The sequence below is a fragment of the Malus sylvestris genome, chromosome 9 (genome assembly GCF_916048215.2).
Source record: "Malus sylvestris chromosome 9, drMalSylv7.2, whole genome shotgun sequence".
NCBI classification, from domain to species: Eukaryota; Viridiplantae; Streptophyta; class Magnoliopsida; order Rosales; family Rosaceae; genus Malus; species Malus sylvestris.
The window spans coordinates 3,237,908-3,255,170 of NC_062268.1; the positions used below are offsets into that span (position 1 = coordinate 3,237,908).

General features: G+C 39.9%; 3 protein-coding genes across 5 annotated transcripts; 1 reads left to right on the plus strand and 2 right to left on the minus strand.

The window, feature by feature from the left end:
- Positions 1-2,138: 2,138 nt before the first annotated feature.
- On the plus strand, positions 2,139-9,552 carry LOC126583702 (uncharacterized). Of its 2 annotated transcripts, XM_050248201.1 has the most exons (5): positions 2,997-3,142; positions 3,499-5,670; positions 5,903-6,165; positions 6,327-6,923; positions 7,043-9,552. In XM_050248201.1, exons 2-5 carry the CDS (start codon positions 3,580-3,582, stop codon positions 9,465-9,467), a joined length of 5,376 nt encoding a protein of 1,791 aa, XP_050104158.1. In that variant the 5' UTR covers positions 2,997-3,142; positions 3,499-3,579; the 3' UTR covers positions 9,468-9,552. The 2 variants fall into 2 exon arrangements, with proteins under 2 accessions (XP_050104157.1, XP_050104158.1); XM_050248200.1 differs by having other exon boundaries at positions 2,139-5,670.
- A 716-nt stretch (positions 9,553-10,268) lies between these two features.
- Positions 10,269-13,696, minus strand: LOC126583703 (NAP1-related protein 2-like). Of its 2 annotated transcripts, none has more exons than XM_050248204.1 (10): positions 13,496-13,696; positions 12,666-12,788; positions 12,514-12,564; positions 12,365-12,439; positions 12,081-12,194; positions 11,935-11,996; positions 11,589-11,628; positions 11,240-11,296; positions 11,079-11,114; positions 10,269-10,663 (listed from the first exon to the last, which is right to left on the minus strand). In XM_050248204.1, exons 1-10 carry the CDS (start codon positions 13,622-13,624, stop codon positions 10,619-10,621), a joined length of 732 nt encoding a protein of 243 aa, XP_050104161.1. In that variant the 5' UTR covers positions 13,625-13,696; the 3' UTR covers positions 10,269-10,618. The 2 variants fall into 2 exon arrangements, with proteins under 2 accessions (XP_050104161.1, XP_050104160.1); XM_050248203.1 differs by having other exon boundaries at positions 11,079-11,129; positions 13,496-13,695.
- Positions 13,697-15,114: 1,418 nt separating this feature from the next.
- On the minus strand, positions 15,115-16,437 carry LOC126582520 (uncharacterized). Its single transcript, XM_050246665.1, has one exon. It carries the CDS (start codon positions 16,435-16,437, stop codon positions 15,115-15,117), a length of 1,323 nt encoding a protein of 440 aa, XP_050102622.1.
- Between the last annotated feature and the right edge of the window lie 826 nt (positions 16,438-17,263).

Below are 17,263 nucleotides of genomic sequence, written 5' to 3' on the forward strand. Positions count from 1 at the left end.
ACTCCTATTGCTTCTGGTATTACATGCTGATGTTCATTAATAGCTTGCGAAACGATTGATATACTCCTCGACGCCTCGACGGAGAATACCATTTCGCACGAATCTGAGCAACCGAGCAGGATCTGTTAAGAGTTTCACGGCGCGTTTACGTAACCCTAATGAAAATAGGGAGAATAGAATTGAGGAGTTGGAATGAGAAGTCAGGATCGGATTCCTGTTGAAGTTGTTTACTTCTGGAATCAGAATAGAAATTACACTAATTCCATAAAGTTGTCTACTAATTTAGCTCGGAATATAAATCATTATGATTACTAAAATGCCCTTGTTCCAAATTAAATATTTTATATACTTTTTTTAATAAAATTTGATATGATATATAATAGTAAGAAAAAATTAAATTGTTTTTTTTTAATTTCATACACACTAAAATGCTTTTGTTTATTTATTTTTTTTATAAATTTAAATATTTACTTTAATATTTAAATTTTCTCGCTGAAATTATAGTTTCTTCTCTTCATATGCATGGAGTTGTGCATAATATGAATGAGCATGGAGTTGTCAGTGAATGAGGGCATAATAGGAAGAAAAAATGCATTCCTGATTCCCTCACCCTCTTGAAATTCAAATACCTTATATATCCAGAGAATCTTACTCCTCCAATTTCAGGAATTGAATTCCTTGTTTCAGGTGGGGCCCACCACACTATTGATTCCCTAATATTTAGTAAACACCGGAGTAATCCGTAATCAGAATTTAATTCCGTTTTATTTTATTCCCATTACGCTTACGTAAACGCACTCTTAGATGTAGACGGCAACGCCAATGAACAACAAAGTTGAAGACTTCATAACTATCAAAAGCTTTCTTTGTGTCTGGGAGTGAACTTTATAAGTCGGAGATGAGATGTTGGAGGAAACCAAATAAACTGTGGCCATTAATATAATAATTCCTATTTGTTTGGCCCCCTCCAACTCTCACATACGGCTTTTAAAATAACATTGGGATGTTAAGAGCAATTTTCAGTTTAGACGCTGGAGATGAGATATTGGAGAAAACTACACAAATTAGGAATTTTCCATTGCAATTTTAATTTGTTTAGTCCCCTCCAATTCTCACATCCAGCTTTTAAAACAACATGAGAAGTTGAATTGATATTGAGAGATGATGGTAGATGAGATGTTGGAGGAAACCGAACCATGTTTTTTCGAAAATAGGTTCAGTTTCCTTCAACTCTCATCTACAATATTCTACATCCTCTTTCTTTTCATGTCAATTGAAGCCGAAGAGCAAGCAACCAAGTATTTATAGGCATTCTCATTCCTCATATCTCAACGAGAGATGAAGACTATCTTTCCTTCATGCATTTGGTAATTCATGGAAGCAAAATTTTCATGCTACTACCGACAGTCAAGGTCTGGCATACTGACAAAAATGGATTATGGGCCCCATAAACAAAGTTATAAGTAGTTTTGGGCTGGAGCGTACATACGGGCTCAAGTTCATTCAGTTTGCTGCAGCAAAGGAAGCTAAAGGAAGCCCATAAACAAACCCAAGATGATGACATTGATGTAGTTGAGGGTACTTACCTTGGGGGGGGGGGGTGTGTGTGTGTGCAACAGTAGCGTTATTCTAAGCTAATCACGCAATATGATTTGATTTAACTTTTTCATGTAGGTTAGTATGTGATTGACTCGGAAAACTGTCAAATCTGTATCTCGTTGCAAGGAGTTTCTTCTCATTGCCTAATTGTGGACCACGCTCTCAAATGAATTGGTGGCAATGGTAGTGATTATTGTATACCCATTTATTTACAAGTCGTGTTTGTGCCAACTTACAAATCGATTTAACGCATATATTTTATTACAGTAATAATACAATAAAATAATAACTCACACTATTAAAAAAAGAGCGAAGCAAAAAGAGTGTTATCGTGTTTTTAACTGTACTAATAATGTTCACATTAAATCTTATGTGTGCACATTTGAAGATATAAAACGTGTCGCGTTAGAAATTGATAAAAAATTTAAATGTTTATGTGTCAATTTTAAACGCTACACGTGCTTATTAAACAAAACGCAAAGCAGTACACAAGTTCAATAAAACCAAATACCGTACTCATTAGCAAATACTTAGCAAGATCTTGAGCCACTTGGACCAAACATTTGGGCTAAATAGTTCTGTCCGGTATGACGTATGCCCTAACTGCTGGTTCTAAGTTTCCAACGGCTGATCAGTAATCAATAACCAACAAGCAGCAACCCCGGCAACGCTGCCGGCTCCAAGCAGAGCTTGAAAATTCCAACCATGTCCTCCAAATGGCGCGCAATCCAGCACCGCCACCGCTACACCTACAACACCGTCGTCATCCCCGCCACCTACACCGATTCTCTGAACTCCCTCCCGCCGCAAATCGCCACCTCAAAGTTCTTCTCCCTGCTCAAAGAGCTAGTCTCTCTGAACTCCACATACGCCCAGCTCAACCACACAAAGGGCCTTGCCGCCGCTTTCGGCGACGTACTCGCCAGTGGGGACGAAGCTCTGGTCTCCGAAGCGGCGCCGTTTTACTTGGAGCTTCTGTTTCTGGAAAATTCGCTGCCTCTGCATAAGACCCTCGTCTCTGTTTTGGCAAAGGCTCGGACTTTTCAGGCTCTGATCAGGCGATGCTATCGGAAGCTCTGCGAAGACTACGGCGGCGGTAGAGGGAAGCGGTTCTGCGTGTCCCGGTCGGCCTTATCGGTAATGGGTATGCCAAAGTTGGGGTTTTTGGTTGAAATTGTGGAAGAATGCGCCGTTTTGATCGCTTGCGATACTGTTTCGAGCTTGGATGCTCTGATTTCGGAGACGAAAGCGTACTCTCGGCCTTCTCCGATCGTTATGGAGCAATGCCAGGAGGCTCTGTCTTGTTTGTATTATCTGCTTCAGCGCTTCCCTTCGAAATTCGAGGAGTTCAATGGTGGTTCTGGGGGTGGTTGTGATAATGCTGGTCGTTCGAATGTGTTGGAGATGAGTGTGGCTGTTATTTTGAGCGTTCTGAAATCGGTGGCGTTTTCGAGGGACTGCTATGTGGCTGCTGGAGTGAGCTTTTGTGCAGCCCTGCAAGTGCGTCTCAGTCCAGAAGAGCTCGGCTTGTTTATAATGGAAGGTATTTTTCACCCAACTGATTGTAGTAGTAGTAGTTTAGATGCTAATGCAGATAGTGAGAAAAGGAATGCCATTGCCAAACTTCCTTATAAAGGGGATATGTACACTGAAATTCATAGTTTATCGGACTTGAGTAGACTTTGCTTGCTACGGGGGATTCTTACCGCGGTTTTGAGAGCAGTGCTTAATACCCATTTCGATGTGTCAAAGGGTAGTTCGAATGGCTACGAGAGTCATACCAATGGTGGCAACTGTGTTAAGACTATACTGTATGATGGAATTTTGCCTGAGTTATGTAACTACTGCGAGAACCCTACCGATAGCCATTTTAACTTTCATGCATTGACTGTGTTGCAGATTTGTTTGCAACAAATAAAAACCTCGAAGTTAGCTAATCTTACCATCACATCCGAGGATTATGATCCGATTCCGGTGGAGATGGGTACCCGGATATTGAGGATCGTATGGAATAATTTGGAAGATCCTTTGAGTCAAACAGTCAAACAAGTTCATCTCATTTTTGATCTCTTCCTAGACATTCGATCCACTCTACACTGGTCAGAAGGTAGTGAGAGAATAAGGTCATTCTTGCAAAGCATTGCTTCAGATCTTCTTCGTCTGGGTCCTCGCTGCAAGGGAAGATATGTTCCTTTGGGTTCACTGACCAAGAGATTAGGTGCAAAAACTATGTTGGATATGAGTCCTGGCTTGCTGTTTGACACTATACATGCGTACATTGATGATGACGTGTGCTGTGCTCTCACATCATTTTTGAAGATTTTACTTGAGGAATTGCGTAACGAGTGTTGGAGCAGTGATGGTGTTGAAGGTGGTTATGCACTTTATAGGGGGCATTGTCTGCCTCCAATTTTGTCTGGACTTGCTTCTGGGGTTTCAAAGCTCCGTTCTAATTTGAACACTTATGCTCTGCCAATTTTACTTGAAGTGGATGAGGACAGTATATTTGCTATGCTTGCTTTTATTTCAGTTGGTCCGAGCAAGGGTGAAAGTCAACTGTCATATCCTGAGCTCTGTCGTGGAAACATGGAACCGAGAGTTCAACAGAAGGTGGCCATCTTAGTTTCATTGCTGAAGGTATCTCGTTTACTTGCATTGCTCGAAGGGGACATTGATTACGCAGTACGTGAAAATTTTGGTGGACTGGAGACAAATTTCCCCGAACGACATGCTCTTGTTTCTATCAAGGGGATAAAGGTTGAAGTTCGTGTTGAGTGGCTAGTGCTGGCATTGACCCATGTTGATGATTCATTACGCGTGGATGCTGCAGAGACACTTTTCTTGAATCCCAAGACAGCTAGTTTACCTTCCCATTTAGAACTCATGTTATTAAAGGAAGCAGTGCCATTGAACATGAGGTGTTGCTCTACAGCTTTCCAAATGAAGTGGAGTAGCTTGTTCAGAAAGTTTTTTGCTCGGGTCCGAACAGCATTAGAGAGACAATTTAAGCAGGGACGCTGGGAACCCCTGGAACATAGTAACAGCAATGGAATGCATCTTTCAATTGGAAGTGAACATACTGAAGCTAACAGAGCAAGCGATCTTTTTTGTTTCATGAGGTGGTTAAGTTCATTTCTATTTTTCTCTTGCTATCCTTCTGCACCTTATAAGAGAAAAATAATGGCAATGGAGCTCATTCTAATAATGCTCAATGTTTGGTCTATTGTGCCTGCTACTCAAGAGAAAAATGGTTCTTTATGTGTGGAAGACCGTCTCTATCCTTATAATAGAGGAATGACCTTACCTGATTCAACTTTGTTGTTAGTGGGATCCATAATTGATAGTTGGGACAGGCTGAGAGAGAATTCTTTTCGCATATTGTTACATTTTCCGACCCCACTTCCTGGAATTTCAGATCAAGGTATGGTCCAGAACGTGATTTTATGGGCTAAGAAATTAGTTTGCAGTCCACGAGTGAGAGAAACTGATGCTGGAGCTCTGACTTTAAGGCTGATTTTCAGGAAGTATGTCTTACAGCTAGGATGGACAGTCCGAGCTTCAGTTAATGTAGCTTGTCTCTCTGGTTTGGAAAGCGGAGATAATCAAACTTATAATTCTGGATATCCTGTGATGGAATATATAAGGTCACTGATTGAATGGTTGGATGTTTCCATAGAGGAAGGGGAGAAGGATCTTTCTGAAGCATGTCAGAACAGCTTTGTTCATGGGGTATTACTCACTCTACGATATGCTTTTGAGGAATTGGACTTCAACTCTGACATAGCACAGTCTAGTATCTCAGAGATGAGACATTCACTAGAGAAGCTCTTGGAGCTTGTAATGCGAATAACTTCTTTGGCACTTTGGGTCGTCTCTGCAGATGCTTGGCATCTCCCTGAGGACATGGATGAAGTGGTTGATGATGATGATTCTTTCTTATCAGAGGTTCCAGATGAGGTGGAGGTGAAAACATCTCTGTTGGAGGATGAAGACAAAAATTACAAATTTGTCCAGAATAACAGGCGATCAGAACAAAGTGTAATGGTTGGCTGTTGGCTTGCGATGAAAGAGGTAATCAAATTGTCTTTAACTTATGGTTTTGCATTAGAATGCAGTTAATATGTCATTGATGTGATAGTTTCTTTAAGAAGTTAAGAACATGGATTTATAGTTGAATCTATATACTTTAACCCTCAAATGCCGAGGATATATGATATTGTAGTACGGAGAATGTACAGTCAAGACCAAGGTTTTGTAAATTTACGTCAATGTGGACCATGTTAATTTTGCCATAAATTTTCAGGTGAGTCTTCTTTTGGGAACTATCACAAGAAAGATTCCTTTACCAAGTACCCCTTCCTCAGAATCATTAGATTCAGAAACCACCTCTTCTTGTGCTTCAGTTATGATGGCTTCGGATGCAATGCTTGATGTGAAACAACTTGAAAGAATTGGGAATCACTTCTTGGAAGTCCTTTTGAAGATGAAGCACAACGGTGCAATTGATAAAACGAGGGCCGGATTTACAGCTCTTTGCAACCGGTTACTTTGTTCAAATGATCCTCGGTATGTTTATGGTTTTTTTTTTTTTTTTATAGTTATTTTTCAAGTTTGTACATTGTAATATTATATACTATGTTATTATTTATGTCAAGGCAACAACTTTAGTATAAGGTTTTCATGCCTCTCATGACTTTTATTTGTTGGATTATGCCGTCACCATTCAGACTTTGCAAGTTAACAGAATCCTGGATGGAGCAGCTTATGGACAGAACCGTGGCCAAGGGTCAAACAGTGGATGACTTGTTAAGGAGAAGTGCAGGTATTCCTGCTGCGTTTATAGCACTGTTCCTCTCAGAGCCAGAAGGTGCACCTAAGAAACTTCTCCCACAGGCTTTACGGTGGCTCATAGATGTTGCTAATGCATCTTTTGTGGGTCCGGTTGAAACCAACAACTCTAATGGCGACATGGGTAAATTGCCCTCAATTAAGTCAGACAAAGTTTTTGAGTCTGCGGTCTCGTCAGATATAGATATTAGTGACAAGGTTTCAAAGATCCGTGATGAGGGTGTCATTCCTACTGTACATGCATTCAATGTCCTCAGGGCCGCCTTCAATGATACAAACCTGGCTGCTGATACCTCAGGTTTTTCTGCTGAGGCTATGATTGTTTCAGTTCGCTCCTTTTCTTCTCCCCACTGGGAGATCCGGAATAGTGCTTGCCTGGCATACACTGCTTTGGTACGTCGCATGATTGGATTCCTTAATGTCCAAAAACGAGAGTCATCAAGGCGTGCGCTAACTGGGGTGGAATTTTTTCATCGGTATGGATTCCTTGACTAGTTATTTCGTACTATCATGGGTTCTTGCTAAATGCTTTGATTTTTTATTTGGTTTCCTGAGTAAACTGTAACTTTAATCAAAATATCCTTTTTCCTTGAAGGTATCCCTTATTGCATCCATTTCTAATCAAGGAACTGAAAGCTGCGACAGTGTTGCTTGGGGACGGGATATCTGGACAATCTGAATCCAACCTAGAAAATGCTGTGCACCCAAGCTTGTGCCCTGTCTTGATTCTGTTATCCAGGCTGAAGCCCTCAACAATCGCAAGCGAGACTGGAGATGACGTGGATCCTTTTCTGTTAATGCCCTTCATTAGAAAGTGCTCAACACAAAGCAATCTAAGAGTCCGTGTTCTTGCATCTAGAGCTTTAGCGGGTCTGGTATCTAACGAGAAGTTGCCAAGTGTTCTCCTCAATATAGTATCGGAGTTGCCTAGAAGAGATGACCAAGCTACATGGACTCCTGAGTTGTCCCTATTATTTGATAAAACCAAAAGAAGACAACAGAGTTCTTATAATTGGACTCATGGAATTCTATTGCAGTTGAGCTCTCTCTTGGATACGAACTGTAGAAATCTGGCTGATTCCTCAAAGAAAGATCAGATTCTTGGTGATTTGTTTCAAGCTCTTTTAGTGCATTCATGGATCGGAAAACCCAGATTGTGCCCTTGTCCAATCCTCAATGCCTCTTTCCTAAATTTGCTGGATCACATGCTCAGTATTGCAAGGACGTGCCATACGAGCAAAAACATTTATGCTCTCCGCAATCTACTTTTGGAGTTATCTACAGAATGCTTAGATGTAAAAGCTTCTAACGGGCGTTTGTATTATGATCCAACAATGGCAGAACTCCGACAACAAGCAGCAGTCTCCTATTTCAGTTGCGTGTTTCAAGCATCTGATAAAATGGCTGAAGAGGTTTTTCAGTCGCCTCAGAGGTATTCTCAGAGTAATTCAAGATTTATGGAGATACCTGAAATGGAAAACTCTTTTGCGGGACTCCAGGAAAGGCTAGTCTGCTCTTTGTCGGATTCAGAATATGAAGTTCGACTTGCAACATTGAAGTGGCTGCTAAAATATATAACATCAACAGAATCTGGCCATGAGTCCCATGATAGCAGCAGTGAGATTAGGGTTATCCAGCACTGGGTCAGAACTAACCTCCAAACGACATTGGTTAATCTATTGGATATGGAGAAGTACCACAGATGCTCGTATTACATTCTGAGGATTCTATTCACTTGGAATACACTGCAGTTTCAGAAGCTTGGGGATGTAAAATGCACGGAAACAATTTTCGTTGGTAGTATGGAATGCGATTCTGTATTTCTGCTTTGGGATAAGTTGATTTCGTTGTACAAGTTCACGAGACATGCAAAAGCTCGACAAACACTCATCTGCTGCTTTGGAATCTGCATAAGGAGGTTTGCAGGTTTATTAACAACTTCTGTTCTTTCGGATAACAGTGACTCTGATCGGTTAGAAAAGTTGACCCGACTTTATGGCATAATTTCCTTTTTCACCAACGTAATTATGAAACATAGTGCCTCGTCTGAGCCAATAAACATGCGCATGGCAGCAGCAGAGTCTATCATAGCATCTGGTTTGCTAGGGCAAGCTGAGCTTATCGGTTACACTGTGTTCAATAACCGAATCCCTTCTGAAAATCCATGTTCTACTTTTGAACCAAAAGAAGCGGTGAATTTCTACGCACATCAAATACTAGATATATGGTTCACATGCATCCAGCTGCTGGAGGATGAAGATGATGAGACTAGAGAAAGGCTTGCCATGGGCATTCAAGGGTGTTTTACGAGCAAAAGATCCGGTAGCTCTCATGGTGGAGTAGTCCCGACGCAAGTGGAGAAAGTGATAGGATCTTGTTTTGAGCATCTATCTTCCGTCTTTGGCCACTGGATTGGGTATTTCGATTATCTTTTACGCTGGGTGCTGAATGCTTCAAATCGTGAGGTGCCGAAAGGAGATCTTGTGAGACAGGTATTTGATAAGGAAATTGACAATCATCACGAGGAAAAGCTGTTCATCTGTCAACTGTGTTGTTCTCAACTGGACAAGCTTCGAATTTCAAAATCTTGGGCGGCTGACTTTCGGAACAAACAACAGTTTAGTGATTATCTACATGATTGGAGGCTCAGATTTTCCTGCCAGTTGACCTCATTTGCCAAGGACCGCATTGCGAAACTAGGTGGAGCGGATTGGGTTGGTGGAGCGGGCAACCACAAGGATGCATTTCTGCCCCTGTATGCCAATTTGCTCGCCTTCTACGCCCTCTCGAATTGCATATTCAACGGGAAAACTGGCGATAACAAGCATCTACAGTCTGATGTTGCCAAACTCGGTAAAGCTATCGATCCGTTTCTTAGGAACCCTTTGATCTCTAACCTGTATTTGTTAGTGGTTAAATCGCACGAGGATGCAGTTGGTTCCAACGGTGACGACCTGGTTCCGAAATTGGGAGAGGGTGCGGTATGGGAGGGATTCAATCCCCATTTTCTTCTTAGGTAAAGATGTGATTTGTACAATACAATAGCCATGAATGATTCATATTAGTATACACTTCAGCTGGGAATACAATTACTCTGCGTTCCAACTTTGTTGCATTTTTTTTGGGGAGCCTCGTGAGATTCTGACGGCTCATTGGCGTTCTAGGATTCATATAGCTCATATTAGAAGAATTCAAACTCCGAAAGACGTCGGGTGCAGAGGGTGAATGCTCCTCTTACCCGACAAAGCTATACCCTTGCCAAATGACTTCCTTAATTCAGTTACACTATCCATTCAGCATTGGGGCCACTCTTCTTGGACACCTTCCTACATCTTTACTACTTGATTTGTACTGCTTTCCAAAAAGCCGGTTTTTTTGGCCGATCGGCCGGATACATTTGAGGAATCTCAGTGATGTGTACGGTGGACGTAGGCCTCGACGGCGGTCCACACAACTAGCCTTACCTTTTTATATTATCAAAGAGCTTTAAGCCCTTCGGGCTAGCTAATGCGATGAGGGAGGGCGGGTTGTTGGGTCAGAATTAGGACAAGCCCCATGACGGAAAGGGATCCTCTCCAGATCCCTTCAACCAAATCCATCAATCCGGACTCTTGAAATTTGATTTAACGGTTAAAGTTATTATAACTTTTAAAAAGAGCCCCTGTTTTTAGCCGTTAGATCAAATTTCAAGGACCCGGATTGATGGATTTGGTGGAAGAAATCCGAAGAGGATCCCTTTCCGCCCCATGACAATTCTCTCCAACGTGACAAAAAAACCAAGATATTTTGAGTTTAAACCTCTAGGAAAAAATCAGGCAATATTTGGAGGTAAATAAACCAGAATACAATTCATTAGCTATAATATTGAACTGTATATAGCGGGTACACTACAACAACAATTAAATCTTATCCCACTAAATGACGTTACCTGTATGAATTCTAAAATGCTACTGTGCTTGGTTTTGATAGCCGGTAGACCACACAAAAACAAAAACCCAAAAGGCCTAAACGATAAACCGAGACTAATTTATATGCAACAAGGCTTCTTCTTTTCCCGTATATCCTACTAGAACCCTTCATATCGCTGATTGACCAAGACAAAAAACCGGTGATGTTTCTATCGCCGCTATTCATGAAGGAGCTACAAAAATGAAGACGGCCCCAGAAGAATCTAGCTATCTTCCTCGTCATCGTCTTCCTCTTCGTCACCATTCTCCTGCACATGTGCATCCAGAAGTTAGGAAAATCATTCAATTCAATAATAATATCCAAGGTCATGAACTCTGACTAGAATGAATATACATATGCAACAAGACTCTCAAGGAGATGGGGATCCCGATTTGTGGGACACAAGTGAGCGATCGACCGCCTCTCAGAACCCGCCCATGACTATGAAAAGGAAAACCATGACTTCAAAAGCAGAACCGAACAAAGAAACAAAGAGAACCTATCAAAATGTCAACTGAACTATGGATGTACCGCACGCATGACTTGCCTATACACACTACAGAAGATGTAATTCAAGTGCGCATAGCAAATCCTTACAACATCGGGTCTAACCACAACACGCATTAGAAAAGAAGAGTAAAGATGCACGCAAGATATAGTTAGTGAAATTTCATCCTTGTTACCATTTCATCGTCTTCAGAATCCTCTTCATCGACCTCCTCTTCATCAGCCTCCTGAAACAACGAATTCAAAAAGTTACCCTGCCCGCCATGGTTAGATTGAAAAGGGAAACTTCAAAGCTCAAAATCATAACAAATATACAGTCATGAGAAGAAAATATTACATTATTAAAATACTTTAGAGGATTGGGCCATAAATCGTTCTTAATTATCTCAACCATCTGCAATGTCACAGTGAACGAAAGATCAGTAAGGATTAAAAGGAAAATAAAAGTAGATTTCTTCAACTTCAATTTAAACCCCGTAGGAACCGGCTACAGTTAAATCTTAAAAGGATGAAACTATAAAAACTACACATTGACAAACAACTACCATCGATTTTGATGGTTCCCGAGTGATATTCATCAGATGAATTTCCTTTTAAATGAAGCATTTAACATATGAAAATTTAGCACGCACAGATACATACAAGCGTTACTCCGTCAAATATAGATAAACAAAAACAGGCGTTACCTCGTCATGTTCAATAGCTGAGTCAAACAAACTGAAGAAGCTGCAATAATTAAAATAGATTAGCAAATACTAATCTCTGATACGCCTGTTAAATCAAAGAGAAGATAACTACATCGCTCAGCGACAAGAGTTTACAGCAACAGATGGATTTCAGTCTTATGCAGAAAAAAATTTGAACAGAATCTAACTAAATGTTTTACTTTCTGGTTCAGATGTACAAAAAAACAGGGGACTCACACTTTATGCCATGCAAAAAAGAGGTCCAAATAGTTCATAAACCCTTGAACCCTAGCCTAACAAAACAGTATTAGCTATTAAAGAACACGTAGAATAAAAAGAATATAACCTCTCATCAACATGTGGTCGTTTCTTTCCATTTTTCTCGTCGGTAACTCCATTTGCAAGACCCTACACAATATACAACTCCAGTAAATTTTATGAAGGGAGAAAAAAGAAGACGACAAGGGCCAAAGTGGCAAGTGCGGTGAATACCATGCCCTCCTTCCATTTGATGGGAGTACCGATAATTTTTGTTGTCTCACCATCAATGAATGTAAAAGTTTTAGTCAGCTTTGTATCTTCAAAATAAGGATTGCCATTAAAGTTCTGAAATAGAGGAATTAGAAAGAGGCGTTAGCAAAGACTAATTCAAAAACTATCGGAGAGAATGGGCATTATATATTTGGAGCAAAATCCAAAGAGAAAAAAGAAAAGCGAACGGACAATAGAATGTGTGTGTGACCAAGATAAACTCAACAAGGAAACAAGAAGCTTACGAATGTGACGGAGTATCCTAACATCTTATCATCTTTGAAGTCCACCACATCAATAGAATTTAAATACTTGAATATCTGTGTCAAGAAGAAATAAGACAATAGGAGGATAAACGAAAATCTAAGCTAAAGTAACGAACTATTTGTCTGACCTTCTGGTCTTCTTCACTCAAAATATCACAAAGCACAGGATGGCTCATGAGCTGCGTGGAGCAATAATGCACAAGTTATACACATGCGCAAATTCTGTATCAACCATTAAACATTCTAGACAAGATGAAGTGAAATAGATTGAATCACTAACAGAAGTTAGCCAAAAGTCAGGAATGGCTTTTATTATCTCATTCCGCTTCACATAGACGGGCCTACGTATCTCGTTATACTCTTGCTCAATTTCCAAAATCTTGTCACTCTCTTCGTCATCAACCTGTGGGGTGCCAATGCAATTTCAAGCTTCATCAGCATTATATACCAATATGAAATCTTAAGCTGTATCCAATGAACCAACCAAACCATTCTAATATAACCTTCTTATCACAAATCAACAAGTCCAAAAGGAAGGTTTCATAGGAAATTCATTTATTAACACTGTCTTGATATGACCTAATAACGTTGCCAACTACATTCCCCACAAATTCTTGCAAAGCTGACGAAAAAAGAAACAAAATACTCAATCTTATGCACGATTTTCCCTTTATAATGACGAACAGAAAGAAAAAGTTCTTGCAAGACTCACAAGTAACGCAAAATAGCCTAAACAGACACTCACACGAACATAAATTTCTCCTGTTTCGATTCCCAAACCTTGAAAAAACCCGAATTCCAAAATCTTCACTAGAAGATGATGCCTCAGGTCACATTCTCTAAAATACCAAGAACATACGAATTCAAATTCAGATACCAACACCACTCATACCACAAAAAACAAAAGGAAAAATGTTATAAAAACTAAAAATGAAAAGCTCAGCGAGGTGATTAAAATCCCCAAAAAAAATTGAAATTAAAAGCTACGCTTATGAGCTATATGACATACAGAGATTTTTATGCATACACATTGCCAATACACACACACACACACACACACACACGCAGCATAAAGAGAAAGAGAGGGAGAGAACAGAGAGGCTACAGAACCTTGTCGAGTTCGTCCTGAACCTCCTGCAACTTCTCAACGGAAAGCACGAACTCCCTGTCCAAATGATAGGCGTCGTCCTCCGGAGCTCGCTCAGTGAGCTTGGCCTTCTTCTCCGCGTCCGCCACCATCGTGAGAAAGCAAAACCCTAGCTCTGGAGGCAAAGCAAAACCCTGATTTTATGTCGGGAAAGCGAGGGAAAACCAGCGCCAGGGTTTTGTAATGATTCTTTAGTCATTACCGTCTGTGTGTGAGGGCTTTACAGTCTTTTCACATCCTCACTGTAGTTCCGTGTCACTTGTTTTCTTAAGCAATTTTAGGCATCAAAGTAATTGTTGGCATTCTCTCGCAGAAATTTTGCTTTCCCTTTTTTTGGTAGAGATGAATGCAAAATAATTATTTTAAAATGCTAATAATAATTCTCTTATTAATATTAATATTAATATTCTGACATTAAGTGCCGAGAACAAATTTAGATAGACATATCATAATTTGTGTAGATTTATAGTCAATATGTACAGAATTATGTTAGAAATTAAATTTTCAAATGTTTACTCGCACTTATCATGAACACATCCACAATATTAGAAAAGCAAAACGGACATAAAATTCCAATTATTTGAGGGGGCTGAACAATTTACTTCATCTTTCTCCTCATGTAATACGAAATGAAATTTCTTCAATATAAACAGTTCTAAGACACAAAACGCAAAACACATAAGAAGCAAACCCCTTTTGGGCTTTAGACAGAGGAGATAATGGATCATCGTAAGAAATTGAATAATGGGCCTTAAAAAGCCCATTAGTTTTGGTTTGGGTAAGTTTATGGTGACACTCGTGGGATTCATATGATATGCATGAAACAACAAAAGGGTAATGCCCAAGTTTTGAGAGTTGAGAATTTTAGTGAGAGGAGAGTTGGTGGAAGAGAGAGCCAAGGCAGATGACTGTTTACTAGAAAATTCAGTCTTTTTTAGTTGAACGGTCATGATTAAGTCACGTCAACATTTCGTATTTGACATTTTTATTGAGAGAAAATGGTAAAGAGGAAAGTGAGAGAGGGAGTATAATTCTATTCCCTTTAAATTTCTCTCTCCCTCCTACTTGAACGGTCATGATTAAGCCACAACAACATCGTGTGTTGAAATTTTTAGAGAGAGAGAAAAACAAAGAAGAAGATGTGGAAGGGGGAGAGAAAAGGGTAGGAGATTTTGAGGGCAGAGAATCCTAGTTCGTGAAAGAGGAAGGGAGGGAGAGGAGTAGATTTGGGAAATAGAGAATCTTACTCATTTGTACTGTGCTCACTGATAACAATCTTTCATATGAATTCTGATCTTAAAAAATAAACAAAAACACTGAACAAACTAAAAATAAAATTACCAAAAACCCTAACAGCTCAGAAATGACGCTTGAACATAATAATTTAATCTCGGTTTTTGAATAAGAGGTTGTTCATACATACTATGGCATCACCAATGGGGTCTCTATCCTCCTTGAGTCTCTCTATTTAGAGACTCAAAGTATCCATTCGTCTTGAACACCACTTAAAATTTAAAATGGATGACAAATTAACCTAGCTGGGTATGTTGAAAATTTAACTAAAAGCAATTTAACTAAGTCATCAATTATTTGATGTGAACCATATAGGTGGAGCGTCTAATTCTCCACGTAAATCCTTGAGGCAGTTGAAGTTCATGATGCTCTTGTTTGTCAACGAAAACACCCCAATATCGCGCCCCCTCGACGGTGAACTCGAGCAGAAATTATCGAACGCAAAACAAATGCAGTTTCTCTCAAGTGTCTTCTCGCAAACAGTATCGGTTGCAGAGAGGAACATGTTGCTAGCCTTGCTCAGAAACAATATTCGATCGCCAAGGTCCGAAACTATCACCCATTCATGACCATTACCAGCACACTCCAACCTGAACACTTGAAATCCAAAAGTCTCCGGCGGAATAACGAAATTGTCACAACCCTTGATGTCCGACCAACAGATTATCGAATCCTTCTCACGAACAAAGCTATTACCGCGGAAAATCATGAACAGCTCCTTCGATGCAGCATCTTTTGCTAGGTAAACGTCGTCTCTGATTTCTCCATCGTCCCTTGTGGTAATTTGTAAAGGAATTGGCCCGGGCTTACGCATAACCAAATTTTCAACACCATAGTTAGGATGACCAACGTTTTTCATGGCATCTTCGATGTCAAACGCCATGATAAACTCCGATGCCTCTCTTGTTGCCGCGTATAATTTCCCGTCAATTATTTCTATGTCGCAAAAGTCGAGCCCTCGGACATCCCAACCTTCAATTAGAGTCCATGACATATCAGTAGGCCTACAAATTGCCAAACGGCCTTGTGAACAAAGTCTTTTTTCCTTTTTTTGGTCGTCAAAGTCTTGCGAACAAAGTCCTGCCACAACACAATGCGGGCTCGTTGGTGCTGAAGAGGCTACTATTTTCTTGAACTTGAAGGACTGTTGGTTGCCCTTGCCGCAAGGAAAATTGAATTGCGATGGAAGCATAACTCTAACTCGTTCGCGTGATGTCGGATTCAAGAAGTAGATAGCACCAAAAGAACTACGGCTCTCGTTATTCAATGACTGGAACGATCTGAAACCCTCGGCCGGCTGGACGAATTCATGATCAACCACGATTAACCAACCCTCGATCGACCCAACAAAGTCGTTATTACAAGAGGGACTCGATAGTTTGTAAATCTTTTCGTCGCTTAGACTGAGAAAACAATGATCTTTACGATGTGTATTGTTGAGTTTTCGACTAGTGGAGCGGAGCATAAGCCGGGGAAGTTGACGAGCAGGAGAATGGCAACGCTTGCTCCGATCATCGTCGGAAACTCGAGCCGACGACCGATTACCAATTGTATGCTTATAGTTATAGATCCTCCTCCCAATCCGGATTAATGAATCTATTCCCAGAACCATGATGCAGTTTGTATATGGAATTCAGTAAAGATATTATACGATGAGCATGCAAGGTTCTAAGAGATTGAAAGAGCAATTTCTGTGTGCGTGGCTTCAGGCTTGCATGCATTGGGTTTGTCCAACTCCTGCATGTCCTTAGTTGATATAGGATTTGGTGGGAATATGGGAATCTTGTCAAGATTTGCAAGCCCTGTAAACTTTCCCTTGCGGTTCTTTTAGTACACAAGTACTTAGCCTTTCTCATCTTTCCCGCAATATAACTTTTGGAAAAGTCGTAAACGTTTTTGTTATAAGTTTTTTTTATTAAGAAACATTAAAAATATGGATTGTGACATATGTTTATCCAAATCAATCCATGCAAATACTACCTGTTTCAATTCAAAATTTTCGGCCAATAAAGTGTAATAAATGAATCAAATTGCTTGATTTCAAATCAACATGTCCTCTGGTTAAGCCCGTTTTCTGCTTCCTTTTGTATGTTTTCGGAAAGAAAATGTTGCTAGCATACTATTTTTTTAAGAGTAATGTTAGGAAGACCAAATTTTTCAATCCAAATTGCAAATCAAATGACGTGTCATCAATAAGAAACAAACATGTTAATCGACACTTAATTAATAATCTAATCATCTACAACCACATCATTTAGTTTGCAAATTTGGTTTAAAAAATTTGGTCTACCTAGTATTACTCATTTTTTAAACCCGAAACAAAGTGTACGTGAAAAAAGGGGCTTAAACCGGGAACGTGCATGTCGATTTGTAATTCACCAATAACAAAAAAATTATTCAACTGAACAATTGGAATTAATAAATTACTAGATTTGTTA